Source organism: Phymastichus coffea, unplaced genomic scaffold (genome assembly GCF_024137745.1).
Source record: "Phymastichus coffea isolate CEN01 unplaced genomic scaffold, Cenicafe_Pcof_1.1 PCOF00043, whole genome shotgun sequence".
NCBI classification, from domain to species: Eukaryota; Metazoa; Arthropoda; class Insecta; order Hymenoptera; family Eulophidae; genus Phymastichus; species Phymastichus coffea.
In genome coordinates, this window is record NW_026706854.1 from 1,017,733 (window position 1) to 1,042,907 (window position 25,175).

Consider the following 25,175-nt stretch of genomic DNA (forward strand, 5'->3'; position numbering starts at 1 on the left):
TGTTATTCATTTTTTCTTGACAACTTTGGATAAGTTTAGTAAATATTTTATTGTATGTTTTGAAAAATATCGATTAAATTTATAATTAAATTTTGTCTTTCTGAAAATGTTACAGGTATCTACTCTGCCAACTCATGTTAAAGAACTGTGGTTTGATAAAAATATTTGTTAATTTTAAAATATTATAAATTAAGTAGGAAGTTTGTAAGGTATTCACTTACTGATTTTATTTCTAAAGGCATAAAAATGTTACTTTTGTTTTAACTTCTTTTAAAATCATAATTGGTCTTTGTAATATTGTTTTAAAGTAAGTGCACAAGGTAGTTTACATAAATAAAACAAATTTACATTTTATACCCTTTACAATAATTTATTGTAATCTCATAATTCTTTAACAATTTGACTGCCAAATTGTGGTAGACAGTCTAAATTTATGTTTGAGAAAAAGAGCAAAAAGTTCAAAATATGAGGAACAAATAATTTAATATTATAAACAGAAAATTCATGATTACTTCTACTGTACAGAAATAATTGTTTTCTTCATCAAATTATTCGGATTTGAATTGTTCTGTCCATTCAGTGAACTTAGTAGACCAATACATTGGCAATGCTAGGGGAACAGCAGTTAGGAATACTCCATGAAGACATTTTTCCTGTAACAGACGCGATAAAATATTAGTTATCAAATTAATTAAACTATGGAATTTTAATAAGGTAAACTCATTGTAAAATGAAACAATAAATAAATCAATATCTTTAAGCAGACTGCTTAAAATTGTGTGGCGAACTCTAATTTAACAGAGCTGTAGATTGATTTCAAGCAATTAAGCTGGTTGCACATGGTTTCATGCAAATGTGCAACATAAAGGTGAGGTAAAATCCTAAAAAACAAATTTATGTCTAATATGATTATCTACGGCAATAAATAATGATGAATAATTGTTGATCAGCACAGGATAGGAGTACAAATTCTGAGAAAAATAAGGAAAGCTATTTCTTTGTTTGAAGGGATTTCATTTTTATAATAACATTAATTAATTTACATATGCTACAGAGTGTTAGTTGGGAATATTTCCAATCAAATTAAATTTCTTTATTCGGAGGAGGGAGAGAGGACCAGTATTAAAAGTCCATTTCTGTTATTCATGTTGGGTAATAAACTTTAAATCGTCATTCAAACACTAGTATTTGTAGTTATTTGTACTCACTGGAAATATTTATGATACTCATTGAATACTATATTACTCGTGGTTCAAAGTATTTATACAGTCTATTGCGTATTAAACCTAGTTGCTTTTATGGAAGCAATGATCTATCAATTATCTAATTCATTTTAAGTTTTATAATTACCATTGAATATGAAAAACAAAGTTACACTGTGAATATGCAATTATTATGTATTGATGAACTATTATGGATTGGTAATAAGAAATAAAAGGTAAAATAATAATTATATTCAGCAAATAATATTTGAAATTTTCATTGCTTTGTGCTAGTTCTGGCATAAATCAGATATCATGTATAAATTTAGTAGTACCTTTGTAGGTAGAGAAGAAAGTGAGAATTAAATTTGAAAACTATTTGCTCCTCTTATTTATAGTTTTAAAAAATTATATAACTTATTTAATAAAATTGGGCATCCCTTAATCCCTTAATCATACTAAATTTGAATAAAACTATATAATTTATTCTCCTCTAGCTTCGCGCCATTTGTTAAAGTTGGTTGCTATTACTAAGGGTAGAGCTAATGCACCAATTGTCATGAAGATTCCATGTCCAATTTTTTCCTGTTAAAGATAAATCAAGTTTCAACATTGAAACAAATAAAATATTAAATCATTTTCACTATTTTGTTCAATTGTTACCAAAAAATTTTATAAGTTCTTTCATTTAGGTGTATAAAATTAGCAAATTTTTTACAAAAATTTTATAACATAATTTCTCATTGGATTTCAAATATTTTAGGTGAATAAAAATAATAGATCATTCAATATAGACACTTAAAATAATTAACATTCTACTATTATTAATTATTTTAAGTACTTTTAGTCAATAATCTGTTATTAATCTGAAATTGTAAAGATAGTTATTTTTAGTTTAATATAGATTTCTGATAAAATATCTTAATAAATTATAACAAAAATTAAAATAACGATGAGACGAAAATTAAATAATTTCAGTAGTCTATATGAAAACATAACCTCCAAGTCCGATTTTGTTTCATATTTTTACTGACTTAAATTATTAATTATCATCGTTTACAATTTTGAAATTTTTAATGCGACTTTTTGGCATTTATAATTTTGTGTCCTGTAATAATCCAATTATCTGTATTGTGTTTATTATGTAATAGATAAAACTATCGAACCATCGAAGTAGAACTCATCCTTACCACAAAGCTGACTCGGTTTCTAGGCTTGGAAACAATGTGGTAATTGGTACGAACTTGTTGGACTGCAGTGCTCGCGATCTTAGGTGTTATTTTTGCCAAATTCTGCACGGCAAACATGATTAACTTTATTGAAAGTACTTTTGTTTCTAGTAAATGTTTCAGATAACAAATCAGACGCAACTATATTACAGGAAAAAGCGCTAATCGGTGTGTGAAGAACTCGGTACTACTTAAATCAATATAGCGAATATTACTGTTTCTTAAATCGTTGTTATCTAATTCACATTGATATTATTTATGAATTATCGATCTAAGATTTTAGTATGAATTTTATGTTCGACTATCAGAGCAAGTTTTCAATCGGAAATGTCTTTGATGCATAAAATTTAATTTATGCCGATTTGAGCAACGTAGTTATCGCAAGTACTCCTACACATTTTAAAAGAAGTAAAATTATTGACAATTTTTTTAATTGACCGTATAATGGAAACTAATGTAAAAAACAAAGTTGTATCTACATTGATAAATTTAATGATTTAAAAAATCATTTTTTAATTATCTTGGTCATAACATAAGCTATCTAATTATAAAGCATGTTATATAGTTTAAATGTTATAATATTTAAATAATCAATTGTTATTATAAAAATGATTAAAAATTAATTTTTATAATAAATTAGTTGTGAGTAACAAAAAACAAATTAATAACAAGCACATTTATGTAAAATATCAAAACTAGGACACAGCATTTACCACAAAAATTTGTATTCTTTAAAATTTTATATGATAAGAATACATATCAAATTTTTAGCATTACAAAGTTAATGCGAGTTGCATGTAGAACGTTGCGTGTCAATCGAAACGAATCTGTGTAAAATGAGAAAAGTTAGGACAGGAAAAAGAGAGAGAGAGAGAGAGAGAGAGAGAGGGAGAGAGAGATAATTTTTATCGGGGTCATCTCGTGCCCACAGATACAACACGTACAAGCACACTCACAAACTAATAAACATAAGATCTGTTTCGTTGTACTAAAGCAACGTCGTATACGTCGTATTCCTATTTCAAAAGCTATAATGTAACAAACGCTGATTTCATTATTTTTGTGTTGTATTTTCGAGAGATGCATTAAATGTTTATTATTAATTAAACATTGATCGATTTCATTACCATAATTTTTTTTTATTTTAGCAAAATTTATTTTTTTCTTTTAATTTTTTTACAATTTTCAAAAGAACAGTTTTTTACAGGATTTTAAGATTACTGTTTAAAAGATTATAGAAGAAAAATAATTATAATGTATTTTTAAATAAGTAAAAGAAACTTCAAGTTTCAAGTCATTTTTTCAACACGTGACGTTGAGGAACGGACCTTAGTGCATGGAGAGCCATCTCTGCAATGTATTCCATCTATATTCTCTGCCAAGGGTGCACGGTGCATTCGAATGTAAACATGGCCGCCGGTGTATTGTGCAAGGAGTGCAATCGCGAGAGAAAACACGGCCGAATGTCGTCGCGAACGTAATGAGAGCAAAGAAATATGCGCAGGAAGGACCCAGGTAATGGCAACAATCAGCTCGATATCAAGTTCAAGAAAAGTTTTTCTTTCCTGCTTGTTACTTGTGTATATTGAAGATGGTGTGTGTCCACTGTCCAGGGTGCGCGCGACTGACCAGAAACAGCCAGCTAGCTTCAAGATAATTTCGGAAACGAGCAAAATTTCTCGTGGTCATCTAGCTTGTTTTATTTTCGTAAAGATCACGCTCGGACAGTGCGTTTTTGAAACAGTGTCGTGGAAAAATAATGACGAGGTTTCATGAACAGCTGGGCTGGGATACAACAGCAGCTGATAGGCATTAAATCAAAGGGGGACTATCACCTTTTTGTTCGTGCAATGGATTGGCAAGAGAGTTTTTTGAGCATTGCGAAATAGATCGAGGACCGCGTGTGCGTTTTGAGGTTGATGAGATTCCAACTAGACGACCACGGGTATATCTCTGACGTTCACGCGCACCCGATCAAAGTTGTGGGTGGAGAGAGAGAAAGAGAGAGAGCGAGCGAGCGAGCGAGAAAGAGAGAGAGAGAGAGAGAGAGAACGACGAGGAGAGGAGATGGAAGGAGGTGGAGGAGTGGACTAGTTTATGAAATCGTGAATTTAAAGCGTCGTGATGTTCATATTGATGTGGTTCTCGGGCAGAAAACAAAGTGAAAAATGTTTAGTGCAACGAGATAGGAAAAATTCGCGATCTTTGACCGTGGCTAAATAACGATTCAGAAGCTAGGCTTTTTGGTTATCGAATTTTTATTGATTCCTGTCAATTGATGAGGACTGCAGCCTGCAGCCCTAAATTGACATCTTACTTTTTCATGATTGAACTAGTTCTGGAAGCACTTGTACTTTATGCTTTTTCTTTCAAAACTGAAATTTCTTGTCCTCAATTTTATTGATTTTATTTTACTACTTGTACTTACTCTTAATTCTGACTCATAAGCAAACGTGCTTTCATGGAGTTTTTTATGAAAATATTTTAAGACGTCATATTTCTTCAAAATAGAAATCTATACAGTTGTTTATATGTTACAACAAAGGTGTTGATAGCATGACATACCATGAAAACACTATGTAAATAGTATGATTAATAACTTTTGTTTGCTTATATGCCGCAAGCTTATATTTAGAAACTAGAACAATAAGTTGTTTATAATTGACAATGAATTGCAGGCAGGTGTCTGGGTAAGCGATGAACGTATTTCGGGCCTTAATTCCGTGTGCACTGCAGCGCAGTGGCGAAAGTGGAGCTGGTGCAGAAGCAGAGAACAGCAGCGGTGGTTGCTGGTTCACAGGAAGAGGACAGAGAGATGATTCGCGTATGACACAGAGAATGGGAGCATCAGCCTCTTCGAGCCTTGCGCCTGTTGGAGGAGACTCAGTACAGGCGGCCAGGCTCTCAACCTCTGGTAATCCTGATCAGCTGAGCATTATTGTCAGGTACATGACCCATATTTTATTCAATTTTCACACTTTATTTTAGCAAATAAAGACTTGACTTTTAGTATTCAACGCAGATGAAAAGTCCATTAGAATAAAAATAAGGTTATTTTATTTAAAACAATACAAAGATAATCAAGCATTTATGTAATTTTATTATTATTAAGATCTGAAAATTATTTAAGTTATCTTTTGTACTTTGAAGCAATGCCTAAATCTCTGATCTGTAGCCCATTGAAATAGTAATATTTGAATCTATTTCATTCACAGATGCACATTTATTATTTATTTGGTATTTATTATTCATTTGTTGGTATTGACTATTTATTATTTATTAAAAAAATAGAATTTACTTGAAAGTTAACTCATAAATTTCACACATGTAAGCAATAATCACTTTAATACCTTGGCAATAATCTGATACAGAGATTGAGTCTGCACTAGAATGGTTGCCATCATCATAGCCACTGAAACATAATCAATAATTTATTTCATGATTCCAATAATGAATAGTTAATCATATACCTGATTGGAATAACAATAATACTGCTTGCTGGACAAAATGTCCCAAAAATCGAAACAACGGGCAGTGTACTGCCTTCCGACACGTATTTCGGCGCTCTGTTATAAACCTAAAACCAGCAGTAGACGAAAATTAAGTTGAAAATTCCTTTTGAAATAAAGAGAGCACCAACAGTTTGGATTGCAGCCGCTGCTGCTTTATAATGTTCCGATTCAGGATCTTCCAGCCAAGGATTGAATCCAATAGTCATCTCAAGTTTATGTTTGTTTGCAATCTGGAATTGCTGCCACTTATTGTCGATGTAGTTTTTGAACTGCTGATAAGTTCTCTCGACAGTTTGATTCGGTACAAGTCGTACCGAGAAGATCGCCTCGATCCTACGAGCAAATAAACGCGACAGTACTCGTTCTTATCTCTCTCTCTCTCTCTCTCTTTCCATATGTAGGTAGCTTGGAAAAGTGTTGTAGCTTGCGAACTTGTTGGGTATGGAAGCGCAGTCGTCTTTATCCGCGCCGACGGTCCTCAAGTGAAACCCGTTGACCGTTAGAGATGGCAAACGAGTTTTGTGCATCATAACTCGCGACGGTATCTCTTTGTGACTCAGTGTTACACCGGCTTGATGCTTCAATGTCGCGAAGGTGCACAATTCCATTTCGCATCGCTTCTCGTCCTCCGATGTCATTTCTCTCACGTCTTTCATGAACTTCAAAGTACAAGTCCGCGTAATGCTAAATTTCAAGCGATTATTATTAAAACGGAGCTCTCATACTTGAGGCACGAGAATTTTGCCTCGCTTATCAAGAAGCGAGCCGACGACGTTGACGGCGTCGACGAGTGGCTGATTGAAAGCGCCTCCGTAAGTGCCGCTGTGAACCCTTTTCTCTCCGCAGCTCACCGACAAAGAGAAGCCGCATAGGCCTCTGTAAGCGTACTTCAAGCACGGCCCTTCGACTTTCTTGTCCACCGTCAGGCAAATGAACTCCACGTTACCAAAGAATTCGCCTTTATTTCGCATAGCGTTCTTAAGACTCGCGCTGTGCATTTTCGAGGTTGCTTCGATCACGAATTTCACATTCACCGGGATTTCCATTTTCGACGATTTGTACAGCTTCAGTGCGTTTAACCAGCAGAGCAAGGGTGCTTTGTTATCGGAAATACCGCAGCCGTAGAGTCGACCGCCCTTCTCGGTTAATGCGAAAGGAGAATGTTTCTCATTGTTTTCTGTTTTGTCTGGCGATGGGACGTCTGCAAAATATCCTATCTCAAAAGTATGTAAAAAAAGTCGATACTTTGTACTTTAAGTTAGCCGTTAACCGATATTTCCGTAAACGCAAATTGTCTTGTGCTCCTCTTTCACGAACAAATTGGCAAACAGAACTGGTGGTAAATGTTTGCTAGACTCATCATTGCCATCTACCACATCTACCACGGCACCCAAGCTTTCCAGTTCGTCAGTACAGAATTTCAACTGCGTTTTGAAAAATCGATTATCAGATACTGCGCAAATAAATTTCTTAGAATTTCACCATTTTTATAACATCTTCGCGATGTGCAACACAGTTGGAAATCGAAGCTATTGATACTGCTTCTTTCAAAATTTCAATAAACTTCTTCTGATTTTTGTCCACTAATTTAAACAACTCGGGCAACTTGGTTTTTGGAGATATGCGCTCCTCTTCGTCCAAATCCATTATTTCGTGTAATTTAATAAGTATAGCTAGACAGAAGATGGAATCACGTTGTAACGAGGTTAATCTTGAATATAGTAACAGTACCTAACTTCGTTCATATTTACTTCGCTATGTGCACGAAAATAATCAAATTAGAAATGAGATTAAGTGCAGTGTTTTGGTGATGTCAAATGATCCATAACTCCTTATTGCTATTTTTATTTATAGGTATACTAATAAATTAGATAACGTTTTATCAAATTGAATGTTTATTTACAGCAGGGATAGAAAGAAACGCGTGACGGGCTTCGCGACACTGCGCAAAAAGTTCATACGAAGACGTCGTTCGTTAAAGTCGTGCGATCACGGCCGAATAATTCGAGAATTGGTGTCGACATGGAGTCCGCTGGAAGCAGGTGCTCTACTCGAGGAGTACGAAGCACTGGCCGCGCTCAAGGACTTGCACGTACAAGCTGAACTGGCGCGACCACCCGCGGCGACCTTCAAACAGGATCTGTCGGTACTTTATGACTACAAGTATTGCACGGACGTCGATCTTGTCTATAGGGGCGCCTGCTTCCCTGTGCACAGAGCTTTGCTGTCCGCTAGGTGTCCTTACTTTCGAGATCTACTTGCTGGTTGTCCGGGTGAGTGAATATTTATCTTTTTAGCGATTTGCCGATGCGGTCAAAGTCACATTAGCATAAGGAAAACATTTTCAACGAGCTGAAAAATTTATTTTCCACGATTCGTCTACGTTATTACTTTTTTTTCGTTTTCTACGCTATGTAAAAATCACGACTTGTGCTTATTGCGTACTGACTAAATGGTATATTTTGAAAAACAATTATTCACAAAAAAAAACGATTCAATTTTATTATACAATAAGACAAAGATCTTGCATCTTTCATTGCGCCAATACTTATCGATTGGATTATTAGATGTTAAATTATTCGTATGAAACTGTCAAAGTCCGTTTCCGGTGAAACATTCGCAGAGTAATTGTCGTTTGCTTGTGAATAAATGCAGAGTGAGCTATTTCATAAATATTTTGCAACAGAGTGTTGCTCCAGCAGCACGTTGCAAAATCAAAACATAGTTTGTAAATGCGTATGAAATTGTAAACAATCGCGAAACACACACACCAATCAGCGTTTATTCTTAGACGATAGTCAAGTAAAAAATACGATAACGAATGACTGGTTTTCGCAGGTTACGGCGCTCGGATATGCCTAGAATTACGCAACCACAATATCGAGGTACCGATGTTCTCGGCGCTGCTGCGTTACCTCTATACAGGAGACGTGTGTCCACACGACGACTCGCTGGACGCGAGTTTACTTCGCCGATTGGGCGACGAGTTTGGCAATCCAAATCCGTTGGAGCACGATTTGCGTTATTTGCTCGAGACAGGCAACTACGCAGACGCTGCACTGGTATTCACCTCGGATAGCGACTACCAGAGACCCGACAGCGGTAGCTCGGAGTATGGTTTCCGTCCAAAGCTCGAGTTGCCCTGCCACAAGGCTATACTTTCGGCGCGTTCGCCCTTCTTTCGCAATCTGATTCAAAGGCGAACCCGATCCGGCGAGGATCACACCGAGCGAGCACTTCACATACCTACGAGGATCGTGTTGGACGAGTCCGTCATACCCAAGAGATACGCGCACGTGCTATTGCACGCTGTCTACTTGGACACGGTGGATCTATCGCTCATACTTCGGGGTGGTAGCTGTGGTAATGGTGCTGGAAGTCTTGGCGAGGTAATGTCTAATGTTTGAATTCCCGGCTGGTTTTTAATACGCTGTATGAGAATTGATGTTCAATATACTTTTCAAGGTTCAGGCGTTAACACACACTAGTCGGATGCGACCTAGTCCGCTGGAGGAGGCCATGGAGTTGTATCAAATAGGTCGATTTCTCGAGTTAGATATACTCTCTCAAGGCTGTGAAGATCTTATTTTGGAATGGCTTACTATAGATACTCTTCCGACTGTACTCAAGTAAGCATATCTATCTAGTTCATTATTTGTTATTTATTAGCTCCACTTACTCATTGTGTGTCGTTTTCAAGATGGGGCAGTCAGCCGCATGGTTCGGCGTGGGTGCATCGACAAGCGCTGCACTATCTTCGCGAAGAATTCCAACCGGTCATTTCATCACCGATTCTTCACCAGTTGGATCACACGCATCTGTCTAAGGTGCTGCAGAGTCACTTCTTGCAAGCAAGCGAACTCGAGGTCTTGCAGGCTGTGCTCAAGTGGGGCGAGCAGGAACTTGTCAGACGAATGGAAGATCGCGAACCCAACTTACTCAGTCATACGGTTCATTCGGTCGCTAGGAAAGGCGTGAAAAAACGCGACCTCAGTGATATCGAGCTTCGAGAAATACTCAGTGAATTGCTGCCTTTAGTTAGGATGGATCACGTCTTGCCACCGAATAATGAAATACTCGCTCAGGTGTGTATTAAATATTTGCCGTGAAGCACGACGAGCGAATTTATAGATTAGTAATGTACGCGGATACCTGTTGTCTTGATACAGGCTATCAGAAGAGGGTTAGTATCTACTCCTCCAAGTCATATGATAGGGGACGAGAGAGAAAACCTGCGGATTAATGCTTGGATAAGGGGAGGAAAGAAAAATGGTCTCTTCGTACGGCCTCGTCTTTTTATGCCATATTATGAGGAAGTCAAGGTAAACATTGTTACTGATAATATTGTTTATTTTTCAAGCAGTCAAATGTAACATAATTTCGTAAACCTAAATAACAATTTTTTTCTAAACAGGCTTTAGTCGAAGAACAAATGGTTCAAGAAGCAGAACTGGTAAGGTTACGAAGGGCGCGTTACATTCCTGACATACCCGACACATTGTATATGGTCGATGAGAAGCCGCGAGGCATGGGTGCTGCCGGAGTCGATATTTTGGCAGCAGCTCTTCCAGGTATTGAGAGTTAAAACAGGAAATAAAAAGACAAAGTTTCATTGACATTGATCGAGAAATTCGTTTTTAGTTCCAGATTCTGCAACAATGTCAGCCATGTTGAAGCGCGAGCAAAAGCTACGACTATCTCCAAGTTGTCAAAGAGCTATAAGTTTACCGCTTTCATCGCGTCACGAAATCAACAGGCAATTGCGGTTACGCGTTGTCAGGGAATTTAATTTACCCGATGCAGTTGCTGATTTTCTTGAAGTATGTACTCAATTAAAAATTTTCGACTCCTTAAAAAATTTATTTATACTTTTTAACTATATCGTTGCATGTCTTTTTTTACTTACGATATTGATGTATAAATATCACACAAAACATACTTTTTTAGTGTGTATGCGTGTGCATGTACTTGTATGTGTGTGCGCGCGCGCGTTCGTATGTGTGTCTGTGTGTGTCTGTGTATATGTATGTGTGTGCGCGTGAGCGTGCACTTGGAATGAATTAACGTTAACAAATTTTCTCTCAAAATTACGTACAAATATGTACAGAAATATGTATATAAAACTAAAATTTGTAAATCTTACAAAATTATCATTTAAAGGATCATTTACTTTAGTACGATACGATCACGTTTTTATTTATTTATTTTTTTTTAATTTGAGAAACATCGAATTGGTCGGCTTATTTAAATCAATAGAGCACGGCCTCGTCTTTTGCTCACGGAGTACTGCATACGGTAGTGAATATATTTTTTCATGAAATTTCATCAAGACCTATAACGTGAGGTTAGATTTTCAACATAAGAAATGTTAGCAATTGATCTGCAGATCACCAAGGATTAGCTTTTTTTTGTTGCCTTCATTTTCAAGTGCAATTGTAAAGTAGAACAATTGCCAAAACTTGATTGAGCTACTACCCCCAACACTCATTAATCGAATATAATAATTAATCAACTAGCCAGCCATTTTTGACAAACGTCAGTAACACATGGAGTAATTTCTCCTCGTATAGTTGTCCTTTACCGATGTTAAGAAAAGCATCGGCATTCTTGATGTTATTGACATCAGGTGCACTGCCCCTCGTTGCTTTGATTACTTGGACCATCATAATGCATTGAGAAAACTCGAGAGGCGCACACTCTTTCAACAATTTGTCGAATTCTTCTCGAGGAAACTCTTTCGTATCGACTTTGAGAGCTCGTAGAGTACTGATAAAGGTTTCGTAATACAAAGTAATCAGATCGTTCATGTTGTTTTCAATGACATCTTTCTTGCCACTCGATATTAGAAAGAATACTAAGTCCATCATGCCATACTCGCATGAACTCAGCTGAAAATCCACCATCTTCATCCCGAGAATTTTTCCATTATTGCCATAGCGGTACATCATGTTGTTTACCCAAAAGTCACCGTGTACAAAAGTGCACCAGTGCTCTGCAAGTATAGAGGTGTTTGTCATTTTTTAAAATACTCATGAAACTTCTTAATGCACGCTTTAATAAATGTAAACACCGGCCTTGTTTGACCTCGTTTTCATTGCCAGTACTTTGAAATTGACTATGCATGGATAAGATTATAATTGGTTAAAAGCATGTACAGGGAAGCTTCAAACTCTTAAGTAATTATTACTACGATATGATGAAAAGTAGAGATAGGATAAAGTAAGGACAAATTTAAAAAAAAACAACTAAGCATTGAAAACACGTAGATTCTCACCGATCAGCGGTTTTTTCTCCTTATAATGTTTGTCGATGTGCTCGAGGGTCTTGAAGACTTTGTCCATGTAGGGCTTCGCTTCGTCCATCTTCTTAAGATTGTCAACGGCTTTGCGTATCATCTCATCGATGCATTTCATAGCAATGTCATTTTGTGCCATAACTAATCCTGGCGCGATTGTCTGTTTAAAGTCCTCAGGATGTTTGATCCTGTAGCCACAAGCAATGGCGTGCAATTTGGCAAGCTCCCTCACGCTGTATTCCATATGATGGAGATCCATGCCAGTGAGTCGATCTTTGGTTGTGTAGCCCGAAAAGTTGAGATTCTCCAGGACGATGGCCGCTTGAGAGTCAAATTTGTCCGATCTGTTTAAGCTCATGCGACCACCATAATATTGGGGAACTAATTTGATCAGTTCATTGTCGACAAATCCGCTTTTTATCTGAACGAGAAAAAAAGAAAAATCAGAAACGTAGTTTGTCGCAATAACCACATTGTTAAGGTGTTGTTTCAACAAACCTGAAGCTCCAGAAAAGCAGGCGCAATTTTCGTGTAGAAGTAGAGTTCTTTATGAAAAGCCATGGGGCTGTTGAAAAGATCCAATAAGTAATCTGACTTGGGTGGCATTTTGCACACTAATCTATGCGTCTCTTGCTTTCCATTCTTCGATACGTTAGCTGTCACTGCGAGAATGAGACTTCCGAAATTCTCGCCTGGATCTGTCAAATGTTTCCATTCGATTACCTCTACCGACAATGGTGAACCTAATGTTTCTTGGAGTAGACCTTCCAAGTCTTGTAATGGTAGAGGTTCGTTAAGTTCCGGCATTTTCCAAGGACTGTCAAAGAAAAACGTACGTTGAAATTAAGAGATTTAAAGGACTAATATGATTGGTCGAAGATTTGGACAACAGCCGTATGATGAGTTTTATTGAAAAAAACCGTGCGTCAATTTCACTGAGAAAGTTATCAACCTGAATAAACGTGTCGACAGAGCTTAATACGAATCGATATTGTTTCGCGTTACGAACACTCATGTTTATTCGAATATGTTTTTGTATGTGATCGATGCACAGCTGTGACAATACATCCGCCATAATATCAGTGATCAGCTGCGACTCGTGGGGCATCAATCAGAACACGTCATCATAAATTGAATTCGAATCAAATAAAAGTTTCTGAGTCGTTTACCGTGAAAGGCATAAGTCACCGCAAGATTTTTTCCATTGTAATTCAATTTGCGAACGATGAGTAGAAAAAATCGCGATGATTTAATATGGCGACGAGATTTCGTACTTTATTCACATTCATTTATGTAGGCGATTGTCTTTCATACGAGCGCCTTATAGACTCCGTGATTGAACCAATCAGTGTCTTCTAAGACAACTAACTAGAATTGAGTGAAGCAATTGGCTTAGGGTGAATCGAATTAAAGACCAGAGTATAATAGTCTGAACGAATGAATTTCTACTTATGTAATACGCACCGAGTTTTATTTCGGACCTAACCGTTTTGGTACTAACGCTTCCTGAGCGACGCAACTTTATCGTGGTTTATACGCTTTTTTCTATTTAACTTTGACGGGCTGATACGGATTGGGGATTATAAAAGCGTTGTCGATAAAAAGGATCGGACTGTTGCGTGGCAGTTTTCCAATTTTAATAATAAAATTCATTGCCGACCGGATATTTTCTATTTTTTTCTATTAACGTAGTCTTCGAAGAGCCTTATATTACACAGTAAACCTACTTTTTCCCAATAGTCATTGTGACTGCTTGCAAACATTCCGAGAATACTTTTAATGTCTCATTGAATTGTTTGACATTGCGTTGCCGTTCAACATTGCTTCTTTCACGGCTAATTATCCGCGCGTAATAACGATCGTTAATTATATTTGTCTCAAATTTAGCATTTGTCGGAATCGGCCATTGCCTTAGGAAATGTGTGTGCTGAACTTTGCGATCCAGAAATTCCTTGAAATAATAATTATTCGGCACAGTTATCGTGTGGCCCTTTCTATTTATAAGGTCTAATCCAAACAATAGCTTGAAAATTATTTTGGGACCGGCGTTGTTTCATAGATAAAGCAAACACGGGTATGACTGCATTTAGCCAGCTCTGATTGAACTTTCGTTTGACTGAGTTGATTGCTCGCGACGGCTTGGAAAGGGGAAAAGCTATTATACACAGAAAGATTATTACGTAAAGTTTTTAAGCTTCCGCATTTATGGTTCTCTCATTGTCTAGTCAATTCATCACAGTACTATGGTTAATTGACTGACTTCTTACTGTAGCCTGTTGCTGTTGGCATTGCGTAAGTCCTTCAAAACGCAAGGAACTCCACTCAAAAGGGAGTGAGAGAGAGAGTCAGTAATTAAAAACAGCTCATTGTCAACCAACTTCGAATTCCGTGATTGTTCACGTTAAAAAATGCACGTTGCAAATGACGAAACTCGCGCTATCGCCGGCAATTGCTTCTTCTTTTTTTCTCGTTATCGTCTCTTGCCATGCCGCAAGGCATGGTATTGAGGTTTAAGCTGACCGCACAGTTTGCATGCAAAAATTGGTTGCTGTTAACGATATTCATTATTTTGACCACTCAATGTCTCTTCTTTGTTATCTCATTTTCTAATTTGTATTAACAAATTCATAGATATTTTGCAAGTGCTTACAAATTAGCTTTTAGCATATTTACTTGAAACTTGTGGTTGAAAGTGTGTGTGTCACGTTGTCACCCAGGTATTTTCTCGCGAGTCTGTTAATTATTTTGATTCCCAAATAATATTCATTTTCTTTATCTAGGCAAAAAAAAAAACAAAAAATTGCTCACGCTTTTATATTATTCAGGTTCTGTGATTTACAATAAAGGCCATTCAGAAATGAAGCATTTATGTATGCAACATTGTTTTTTTTGAAAACAGATATTGTGCGAATCAATGCATTAAGTCATCGAGTCTAGAGATTGCAAATTTATTTTCAAAGCATATAAAAAATAAATTAGATCTGCTTGTGGCTTGCATGGCGCGTAGCTTTTGTGTATCGCGAAAGAATGTTTATTTATCTATAAACATGACGAGGAAAAGAGAAAATGTTTTGCTCGATATTTACTCGTCTGTTATCCGGCAGGTGATTGACGATTGGCATTTTCTATATACATTGATAAATAAGTATTGTAAGAGTTGGCGGTGATGCAAGTGATAGTTGTATAATGCATATATATATATATGTCGAGTAGTAATTTTCACCGCGGAACTTTTTGTCCTTCAACTTCCTTATCGTTCTGAAAGCCCGCGCAGTTGCCCGTGCGTAACTTTAAAATTCAGCCCAAAGTGAATATTAAACACTAGCTTTACTACTGTAATTACTTGTGTTTCTCTTTTTCATTGCATTGCTCGTAGCCGGCAATAAATTTGCTGGAGGAAAAGGAGCGCCGGCAACGGTGTACCAAATCGCGCAAGTTACTTTTTACGGGGATTTTCTCCTAAAATTACCAACTCTTATGCAAGGGAAATGCCGGAAATTGGCTTTTTATTAAATTACAATGCGCGAGCAATGAAAGTTGAGCTGTGCGTAGGAAAGAGTTTGACACCAATTCGAAGCTCAAATGACATAAGCTACGCATACACTATATAAGCCTATGAAGCTTCAACGGCAATTGAAAAGCCGGTTTTGATTCGCGCATATACTAGATAGGTAATTTCCGTACAAATTGAAACGTCCACAGAAAAAAAAGCCGTAATTGATGATTGACACGTTTATACAGCGAAAGACGCAAGTCGCGCGTCATTTATCGGCGACTGAATTTTTATTAATTGAGTAAAAGGGAAAGTTTGATGCGTCGCAAACGTCATTGAACATACCTTACGTTAATAACTCAATTATCGGTTGACAGTCAATTGACTGCTTGCTAATATATCTTCGTGATGTTATACTTTTATTTTTAGAGCTGTCGCAAATTTTGTATTGACAGAAAGAAATGACGTTATTTTGTAATAATAAACGACCACAATTATGATTTTATTTTTATTCAGAAAACGGGCAAAATTAATTCCCAGTCTTTAATAATTTAAAGTTAATTAGTAATTTATTCTGGCGTTGAAGCGAAAAAGACATATCTAGCAAGTCACATGTGGTTAGATAACGATCGTATATATACCGCAAGCTCTCACGCATTTTAGGTCGTTTGATAACGAAGTCAACTTCTGTCTGTCTCTATTCAAAAGCTGCACACGAGTCAAGTGTCACACTTCCTACTTGCTTTCATGTCACAATATTGAAAAGAAAATTCGGTCCGAATCCGTTTTTTCTTGTTGAACGAAAGAGAAACAGAACTCACCGAAAATTCAAAACTATAGAGACACACTCGTCGGTACTTCGCGATCACTTTCTTGTGTGAGACCAAAACAAAAGAAAAAGAAAAGGGAAAACCGAGTTAAAGTATTGGCGAGCTGTGTGATGAGCTGCTTCACTGGTGAAGTCGCGAACTCGACTGACTTTGACCCTATATATAAGCGACTGTTCGCGCCGACACCCCGAGTAACAGTGTGGATACATCTCGTTCCCCGCGCGTGAAAAGCGCTCACGTAGCGTCTTATCGCGGAGGTGGGAACTTTTTGTGATACACGCGATTGCCTGCTCTCTTTTCTTCCGTGTTTTTACCTCCTCTGCATTCGTGACGAATAGAAAATGAGTTTAAATACTGTCATAGTGATAATTGTATAAGACAGTGTTTTTCGAATCGACCATTTTAATGCCAACGCTCGAGGCAGCCCGAATTAGTCGAAGAGGGGACAAAGAAGAAGAAACGATGTCAACCGTTAAAGCTCGTACTGACCTACTAACGCGAGCGCTATAGCAAGTGCTCGTTTCTTTTTTTCTATTCGCATCGGTAAGGAAAGAGCCAATGTGTCAAGTTCACCATAAGTTCTTACACAATGTCGACTAACGGGTAGTCAAGGTAACCCGAGATCCCCTCTGGCAGACGCTCGTTAGATTCAATTGCGTCACCCGCTGAGCAGAGAGCTTTCGGTCGCATCGCGCAGCCCGAGCGAAGTCAGCTGGTTCGATATCCGAACTTTGACGCGCGCGTTTCTTCAAATTTTTGCTCTGATTGCATTTATTATCCACTTCCTTCAGCCAGTTGGTCGACGTTGATGGAACTCAGAATCGACGGACATATTATTTTTAATCTGATTTCGATAATTCGCGCTAGATAAAACTAATATTTTTCTTATCGTTAATCATGTGTGTAGAGTAATTTATGAGATAAGGATATAGCATCTTTTTATCTTTAAAAAGTATCGCTTTTAACGAACTCCTATTTACAGTCATGACTTTATCAAAAATTATGTACTGACAATCGACGTTTCAAGGTTGACAAACGAAATATAATAAGACGAGATATAATAATATAATAAGTTTAAAAGTACAATGAAATTATTGATTCTGATCGTTTATTTGAAAGACGCACGAATCTACACATAAATAATTTACTCTGATTGACTGATGTAATATTACTATTGATTGCAAATATGATACATCTGAATAAACTGATAATAACTGATCATTTTTACGAACTTTGTCTATAACCACTACGATGAATTCATTGATAATAATTGTAGTGAAACAATTCAATCCAAGAAGATGAAAAGTTTGTAAATAGAGCTAAAGTCATGTATGTAAATGCAGGAAGCGTCGTACGACTGTTGATAATGACACACGTAATAACTTGATAACTCGAAGAATGTTACGCCTGATACATTGAACTATTTGTTTTCTATTGAGTTGGTGTTCATGTACGGTTATATTAGATTTAATGCGCGATAAGTTGTTTTTTCTGTACCGAAACGATAATAATCAAAAACGACTAGTTGCCGTGCTCCTTGTCACGTATAAAGTGGTTGCGTGGATTTGCATTGTCACGCAGCGGCTTCTTATCATAGACACAACGTGCAACAAGAAAATTGGGGCTTAGCAATAAAAATATGTTAGAACGTGCCATAGCTAAAGAAAACTTTTCTGTTATGCACTAGCATTTTTCAAGACTTTAAATAATATATTCCGTTTGAGAGTTGATGCTAATAAAATTTAAATAATAACTCCTTTGAGAGTTGATGCTATCAAGCTGTATACAATTATTTATCTAACCAGGCGATAGTTTTAACTGAGCTTTAATGTATGCGGAAATAAAAGAGTTATGGACAAATCCACGAAACTCTTAACTTTTACTATCAAGAAAAATTGGAAACAATTTCAATCACACACTATGTTTATTTTGCATAAGTCTTCGTGTGCCCTTTAGGAGTCATAAGCCATATCTGTGCAAATTTTTGAAAGCATAATTTGGAGTGAACAAAAATCATAATCACAAAATATACTTACCTGTACAATCTGTACCGTACATTTGTCGAGTTTGTAAACAGATCGTAATGAAAATGTCCTACAACTATTGCGCGAGTGTCAAATCGTAAACATTTAAACGATCTTTCAATTATTTATAAAATTTACATGTATTTTTATAATTTTAGGTTTATTATTATTTTATTATTTTCATTTTCATTAATAATATCAGTATAATAATACGAATAGTTACGGCTCACGTAATTTATATTAATAAATGATCAATTGATGGAATCACATGTATTAGGAGTCATATTGAAAAACTATTAGAGATGTGCTGCACGATAAAGTGAAATTTTTTAAAATACGCGAATTTTATTATTTATTTTAAAATCAGATGGTCGTGTGTACGTAAGGTGCACATATTCATGACACGATTAAACTTTTTCGTTTTTATACCAGCAATAAATAATAACTATCAATTTGTTAGGTTACTGAAAGTCACCATCATCAAATAACGAAATATCGATATATCTTGAATTTTGGATAAAGTTATTTCTCTTCATTGACGTGTTGCAATAATAAAAATGTTATAATGAGCTTCTGTACATCAACGTAATTTATATTACTGTTTCTTTTTATAGTCAACTATCCATTAGATATATAATTAATGCGCTACGTTAGCGGCCGCAAGTAGAACACAGAAATTGAAAAAAAAAATTTTTTTTATTTCATTAGAAATTTTCAGATTTTTCAAATTATGGCTGTTCTTGTTTTCGTATCTATATTGATACTTAGAACCTAAAAAATTGTTATAAATGCTAAAGATAAGGTACTTTATTGAAATCATAAATTATTGTACATTTAAAATTCTTACAGCAGTAATAATTATCGATTTATACGTATTACGCAAAAGTTATATGTTTGGTGGATATGCTCTTATGAGATTCATTTTATTTAGATGATTGAAATAGATGAAATGGTGCTGAATAATCCAGTAATCCTTTTGAACCTTTTCGATGATGTGTGTTAGCTGAAGAATGACGAGTTTTTTTTCTGATAACAGCTGTGTGGAAAACGAATCAGAATACCCAAGTGACCGTCGTAATTATTCTATGGGGCAATTTTGCAGAATGCATCGTGCTACAGCCTTGGTGAAGCAGACGCAGGCTCAGTCTCGGCGGACGAGGAATGTAGCGGTTCACCGTCAGGTTTGATGGGTGGCGCACCGTCGGCAGTGGTGGTAGCAGCTGGTTGCGGTTACGGGCGTAACATGACTTTCCCTCGACATCATTCGACCACTTACGGGCATCATCGTCACCACGAGCTACCGGCCATCGTTACCGAGGGAGACAACTACAGACTGTCTGCCGAGGTATAACGCACGAATTAGGTCGCATATCCCGTGCCAAGAGGAAAAAAGAATGCGCGACAGGCTTTAATTGATAGTAATCGCGAGTAAACGATGATTGATGATACTCTAAAGCCATCTATTGTGTCCTAATTAACCGCTTCCTCCTTCGCGATATCTCAGAGTAGTGCACTTCTTCAATTTGCTTGCTCTGCCTCTTTCTTTGTGTGCTCGGGCATTCTCATTCGTCGAGTCAGTCGAGCTTCTGTATCAACTTGGCATGTGCAGCGTCAGCTTTTTTTACAATCAATACATGCATTTTCCACGCAACCGACACCAGTCACGTTTCACGTTACTCGAAGTAGATTTTTCGTTATTTTTTCTTTTTCTATCTATTCGCGCGAAAATGTCTCTGACTTCCACCGATCCAACTGTTTCGGTTGAGACTTGCATTACGCGACTAAGCCACAATCGAAAGTCAATTGCCGAAATAATTGCAGCACTTGGAGAATAATTCGTGCAGCGATGGCCATCTTTCGGGTATAATGCCAGACGTGGCCATGGCAACAGCGTCGTTTGGAGCCCTGCAGCTGGTTGAGCAGCAGGAATTGGAATTGGATCTTGGCGACGGTGCGTCTCATCTTTTGCAACAGCAGCAACAACAGCAGCAGCAACAGCAGCAGCAGCAACAGCAGCAGCAGCAGCAACAGCAACAGCAACAACAGCAGCAACAGCAACAACAGGCATCGTCGCCGGGGCATCGTGGTGTGTTGTCGCATCAACGCCAAAGACATTTTTCTGGCATGCCGCCTGCGCCCTATATGTATCATCGCTCAGCTGGCGGTTTGCCCCGGTTCATTTAAGAACAACAAGAATGATGATGATGACGATCGAAATAAGAAAAAAAACTTTTTCCGCGTATAATACGAATTCTCGTGTAACTAATGTATATATACATACTGCCTATCGTTATAATTCGTCGTATACATATATTGCAGGGTGATGAAGAGCGCGCGCATCGCTGAACGCTATGTTTGTACTTTTAATTTCGTATAGATACCTATATTCATGCCAAAGCTTTGAAATCATGACATTTCTATTCTTTTTTCGTCTAGTTTTAACACGCGATAGCTGTGTTTTTTTTATACTCTTCTGGCGTTTACAAAATACAAAGCGTACTATTTAAGCTTTTATGATCCTCAGATTTTTTGTTTTACGTAAGCTGTAGATTAATCTTTTTTGGCTTTGAGAAATTATTATTATCATTCAACAGTAGGGATCATAGTAGACAATACTGTTGAAATTAACAAATTTGCAAAAAAACCGAAAAAAAATTACAAAAGTGCAAAATGGTGTTCGGCCCTGTTGAATATATTTTTGCCGTGTCCAACGCGCGCCATTTGTGTTCATATGCGCGTGCATGTAATATATCGATTTTAAGTATGCATGTGGGTATGTATGAGTGCATTTATCGATACAACGATAATCGTATAAATATAGATAATTGAACATTTTTCTTCTTTGCCGAATACGCTATTGGTTATAACCCAGTGGTCTTTCCGAGTTACATGGTAACGTTAACTCATTCATTTTATCAAGAAAAAACCAATCGTTAAGTTTTTTCGAATTTTTTTACTCATAGAGTACATCAACTTTATGGCTAATTCTTATGCGAATGAGTTTTTGTTTAAAATTTTGGCTTAAGAGTTTATTTAATGTTTTGTTTATAATGGGTTTGTTTACTTTTGTTACATAACGAACTCCATCAAAGTTGCTTAATCTCTAAAAAATCTTCCATAAATCTAAAGGATAAATATCTAAACAAGTTTGAATCAATATTTGACATCTCGCTTATCCTTGTTTCGTTTTTTTGAATTTCCTTTTTACTCGATTTTATTTGCAATGATATTATATAACGTGCAAACATACCTGCCTATTTACAAATAAGCACAGCGAGTGGTACAATATTGTTAGAACAGTTATTGATTGTCACTATAAAATTCGCTCAGTTCAGCTAAGTTACGTATCCTTTTCTTTTTTTTTTCGAAAAGTACAGATTATTGGACTTAAGCGCAACTTAAATTTTTAGTTTATTGATGCGAGGAATTTCGCTTTTGATGTGAATCATCTCAAAAATTAATCTTTTATTCCATTGAGTTTCAAAGTCAAGGATCTGTGCTTTGTCTGAGTCGAATTGGTGCGAGTGATTATACATATGTAAATTAGTTATAGCTTAGTTTTACTGATATATTGCACACAACACTTTTTATAGGTTGTTTTATAAATTAGGTTTGTTCAGTCCATTTTTGCCGTTCTATCTTTATACAACTTCATAATTGAAGATAGTTATTGATCTATTGTCAATGTAATACAATTTTCTCACATATTTATTGATATATAATTCAATAAACTCTATTGGATGTTGATTGTTGTGCAATATCTTAACAATATATCTTCTATTATTTCGATGAAAACAGTTTAAATAAGGTTTTAAAGAAATTGACAAATTCGCCAACTAAAAGCCAACTGATAACTAATTGATCTCAATTATTGCCTCCAAAATCGAGTAAAGAGAAAAATCCAAAAACTCTAAACAAGTTTATCTGCAATTGTAATTGTGGATGTTTCGTGCGAACTACTTCGAATTCCTATTTAATGAGTTAACGAGTTTTCGAAGCATTTGAAGGAAAAAATAGTTTAGTGCTGCCAAATAATGCAGTCCAGTGTACAATAATATTAAATCAATAGCTGTGTGAAAATGTAAGCGTTTAACAAAACTGAAAATGTAACGTACAGACACCATCGTTTATATTTGTATAATAATGAATATATACATATGTATACATATGTTATTTTCATAGTTATAGGCTTAAAGGGTGTTAGTGATATGAATGGTATGCTCTCAAATCTGCCTTGTCAATTTTTGTTTGATATCTTAATCACGGGACTGCCAATTTACATTACTGACTTGTTGCATTTTTTTATTATGTTTTAAACATGTTGTGGTACAGTGTTATAGAATGGATAGATTGGCCTATGAAAATGAATTTATTACAGTATATATGTTTAATCGATCAGCTGTTTAATTATGCTAAAAAACATCTTATTTCTGAGCTGATTTATTTAAAAAATATTCGATTTCCTTCTTTATTGGTTTAAAAATTAAAGTTTAAACTGGTCGCACTGATTATATTCTTATGAAGTTTTGTTTACTACACCCTGTAAGCTTGTGACTAGCAATGTATAGAACGCACTTTGAATAAGATAAGATGAAACAATCTAAAAGTGGGCCGTTTCCTTATGTCAGTTAAATTGTCATAAGTTTTTTTGTTAGATCCTTGAATTAAAGGCTGATCTCATGCTTATCTTTGATATATCGAGATGCATGCACATGTTGAATCTAAATTAACACAGATAACATTATTAATAGCCTTATAGCGTTAGGTATAAATATTGCAGTAATTTGGTGAAAAGACAAAATGTTATTTATGATCTTATTAATATAATATCGTATAAAGCACTAAATTATAGGCTAGTTTTAAAGACGACTACTTTAGTAGAAGTAATGAAATAACTGACCCGAAAATAATCGATTGGAAATTTAGTAATTCACGAATAGATAATTAGATTTTTAACGACCACAGAAAAAGAAGTAATTATTAGCATTTGTTGGTGTTTTTTTTAATTTTGCCGATCTAATGAAGCAAAAGCTTTGCTACGTCATCTAATTTTTGCTACTTGGAGGCTGGTTTAATGGTTTTTATAAGTAAAAAAAAAACTTTTGAAAGACTTTTTAAAAGACTGGAAATAATTTAAAAGTTATAATTAATTGATTTTATTTGAAAATTAGGAGATCGTATGTTCTTTCAAATTTTAATGAAATAGACAGCAGTTGTATAGCAGACTCATTTTAAATAGAGGTACTGTGGGTCATTCGGTTTCTCGCATCGCTGTTCTGCTTCAATCACTAGCATACACCTGACTTCCGTAGAGATAAAACTGAAAGAAAAGAATTGCATTGGAATTCAAACAATGGTAAACATGAAGTATCCATTCTGAATTATGTTGTGAGTTATAGTGATATAATGTCATGAGAGCTTTCTCTGCGAAATATCAAACCATTTCAAAGTTCAGAATAAATACTTGATGTTTTATTTATATAGATAACAGGAAAACAATACGTACCTTTGTCGTTCGTGACTATGTACAGATTAGCGATCGTAGCGTGATATATAATGTAATTGAAATTTATTTCTTGGAGACAAAAATAAGAAAAAACAATAAATAACGATATTCATGAAACGTAGTGCTTTGAAAAAAAAATAAAAGTTAGGAAGTTGCGAGCGAAAGACATTTTTGGTGGCCAAGCAAACGGCTCATCATCCTTAAAGGACCAATGTAACTAGTAACCGATTAATTATAGAGAAAAAGAAAAAACATAAAGAAAAATCTAGTTTATACAGTATGTACGCCCGCACAAGACAATTTATTTTTAATCGTCGTCGAATGTATGAGATCCCGACCAAACATATTTCAATGAAGTAAAATTTCGCAGGCAATTGATTTTTAATAATTAAGATTTATTGTTAAATTATTTATAAAATTTTGAAATTGTTCTGTTGATTTTCATTTAAATTAAATTATAAATTGTTATTTACTGTATCAGACAACAAAGATATGCTTCTATCAGCGTTTGAATTTTTTTTCAATGTCTTGGAAATAATGTGTATATTATATGATAATTGCTATAAGAATAAGTAAATACACCAGACAAACAATCAAAACATTACTCAAAGTAATGGGTATTATATCATATTTATTATGTGCGGATACAAGTTGCATACTATCGTGAAACTTAATTGTTTTCCTGTGGATTCTGTATCACGCGGAAATATACTGTATAAATGTTCAAAAGTTAATCTATCATCATATACCTTTCGCTGATTAATCTTCAATCGCTATTTAGTACTTCGAATTATCTTTTCCTGTGTGTAAACGGCGATAGTATTCTCGTCAAATAGAAACATTTTTATTTGTTAATTTAAGATATCGATTGAAAAGTGCAATCTGAAAGTAAATTGTAAAAAAAACGTTTGTTCTGAAGAAGGAAAAAGGGAGAAAAAAGAAATCATCACGCTATTACGTGAGTAAATGTTTATGGGTCGTATGCTTCATGCTTTCGACACCTGATGTCTGTATAAAAGAATCTTGACAAAATATATTAAAGCACAACATTTCTGAGTATTATCATTTTATTTTCATAGCCTCG

At 35.6% G+C, this 25,175-nt stretch overlaps 3 protein-coding genes and 1 long non-coding RNA gene across 9 annotated transcripts; 1 reads left to right on the plus strand and 3 right to left on the minus strand.

Annotated features, from left to right (window-relative positions):
• Positions 1–335: 335 nt before the first annotated feature.
• LOC131664261 (uncharacterized) lies at positions 336–2,625 on the minus strand. Its single transcript, XR_009301927.1, has 3 exons — positions 2,393–2,625; positions 1,538–1,787; positions 336–653 (listed from the first exon to the last, which is right to left on the minus strand). It is a non-coding gene; the product is annotated as an uncharacterized LOC131664261 (long non-coding RNA).
• A 1,189-nt stretch (positions 2,626–3,814) lies between these two features.
• LOC131664327 (BTB/POZ domain-containing protein 7) lies at positions 3,815–25,142 on the plus strand. 6 transcript variants are annotated; one of them, XM_058935318.1, is made up of 11 exons: positions 3,815–3,946; positions 5,110–5,376; positions 7,849–8,216; positions 8,782–9,332; positions 9,409–9,572; positions 9,644–10,028; positions 10,113–10,265; positions 10,358–10,514; positions 10,585–10,763; positions 19,688–19,930; positions 20,407–25,142. In XM_058935318.1, the coding sequence occupies exons 2-11, from the start codon at positions 5,129–5,131 to the stop codon at positions 20,767–20,769; spliced, it is 2,811 nt and encodes a 936-aa protein (XP_058791301.1). In that variant the 5' UTR covers positions 3,815–3,946; positions 5,110–5,128; the 3' UTR covers positions 20,770–25,142. The 6 variants fall into 6 exon arrangements, with proteins under 6 accessions (XP_058791301.1, XP_058791305.1, XP_058791304.1 ...); XM_058935322.1 differs by having other exon boundaries at positions 9,415–9,572; XM_058935321.1 differs by having other exon boundaries at positions 7,852–8,216.
• On the minus strand, positions 5,602–7,677 carry LOC131664329 (cytosolic non-specific dipeptidase-like). Its single transcript, XM_058935331.1, has 7 exons — positions 7,426–7,677; positions 7,214–7,367; positions 6,669–7,144; positions 6,376–6,602; positions 6,072–6,276; positions 5,902–6,008; positions 5,602–5,843 (listed from the first exon to the last, which is right to left on the minus strand). Exons 1-7 carry the CDS (start codon positions 7,588–7,590, stop codon positions 5,726–5,728), a joined length of 1,452 nt encoding a protein of 483 aa, XP_058791314.1. The 5' UTR covers positions 7,591–7,677; the 3' UTR covers positions 5,602–5,725.
• LOC131664330 (uncharacterized) lies at positions 11,015–16,734 on the minus strand. Its single transcript, XM_058935332.1, has 4 exons — positions 16,553–16,734; positions 12,737–13,055; positions 12,218–12,659; positions 11,015–11,935 (listed from the first exon to the last, which is right to left on the minus strand). The coding sequence occupies exons 2-4, from the start codon at positions 13,043–13,045 to the stop codon at positions 11,448–11,450; spliced, it is 1,239 nt and encodes a 412-aa protein (XP_058791315.1). The 5' UTR covers positions 13,046–13,055; positions 16,553–16,734; the 3' UTR covers positions 11,015–11,447.
• Positions 25,143–25,175: the final 33 nt, after the last annotated feature.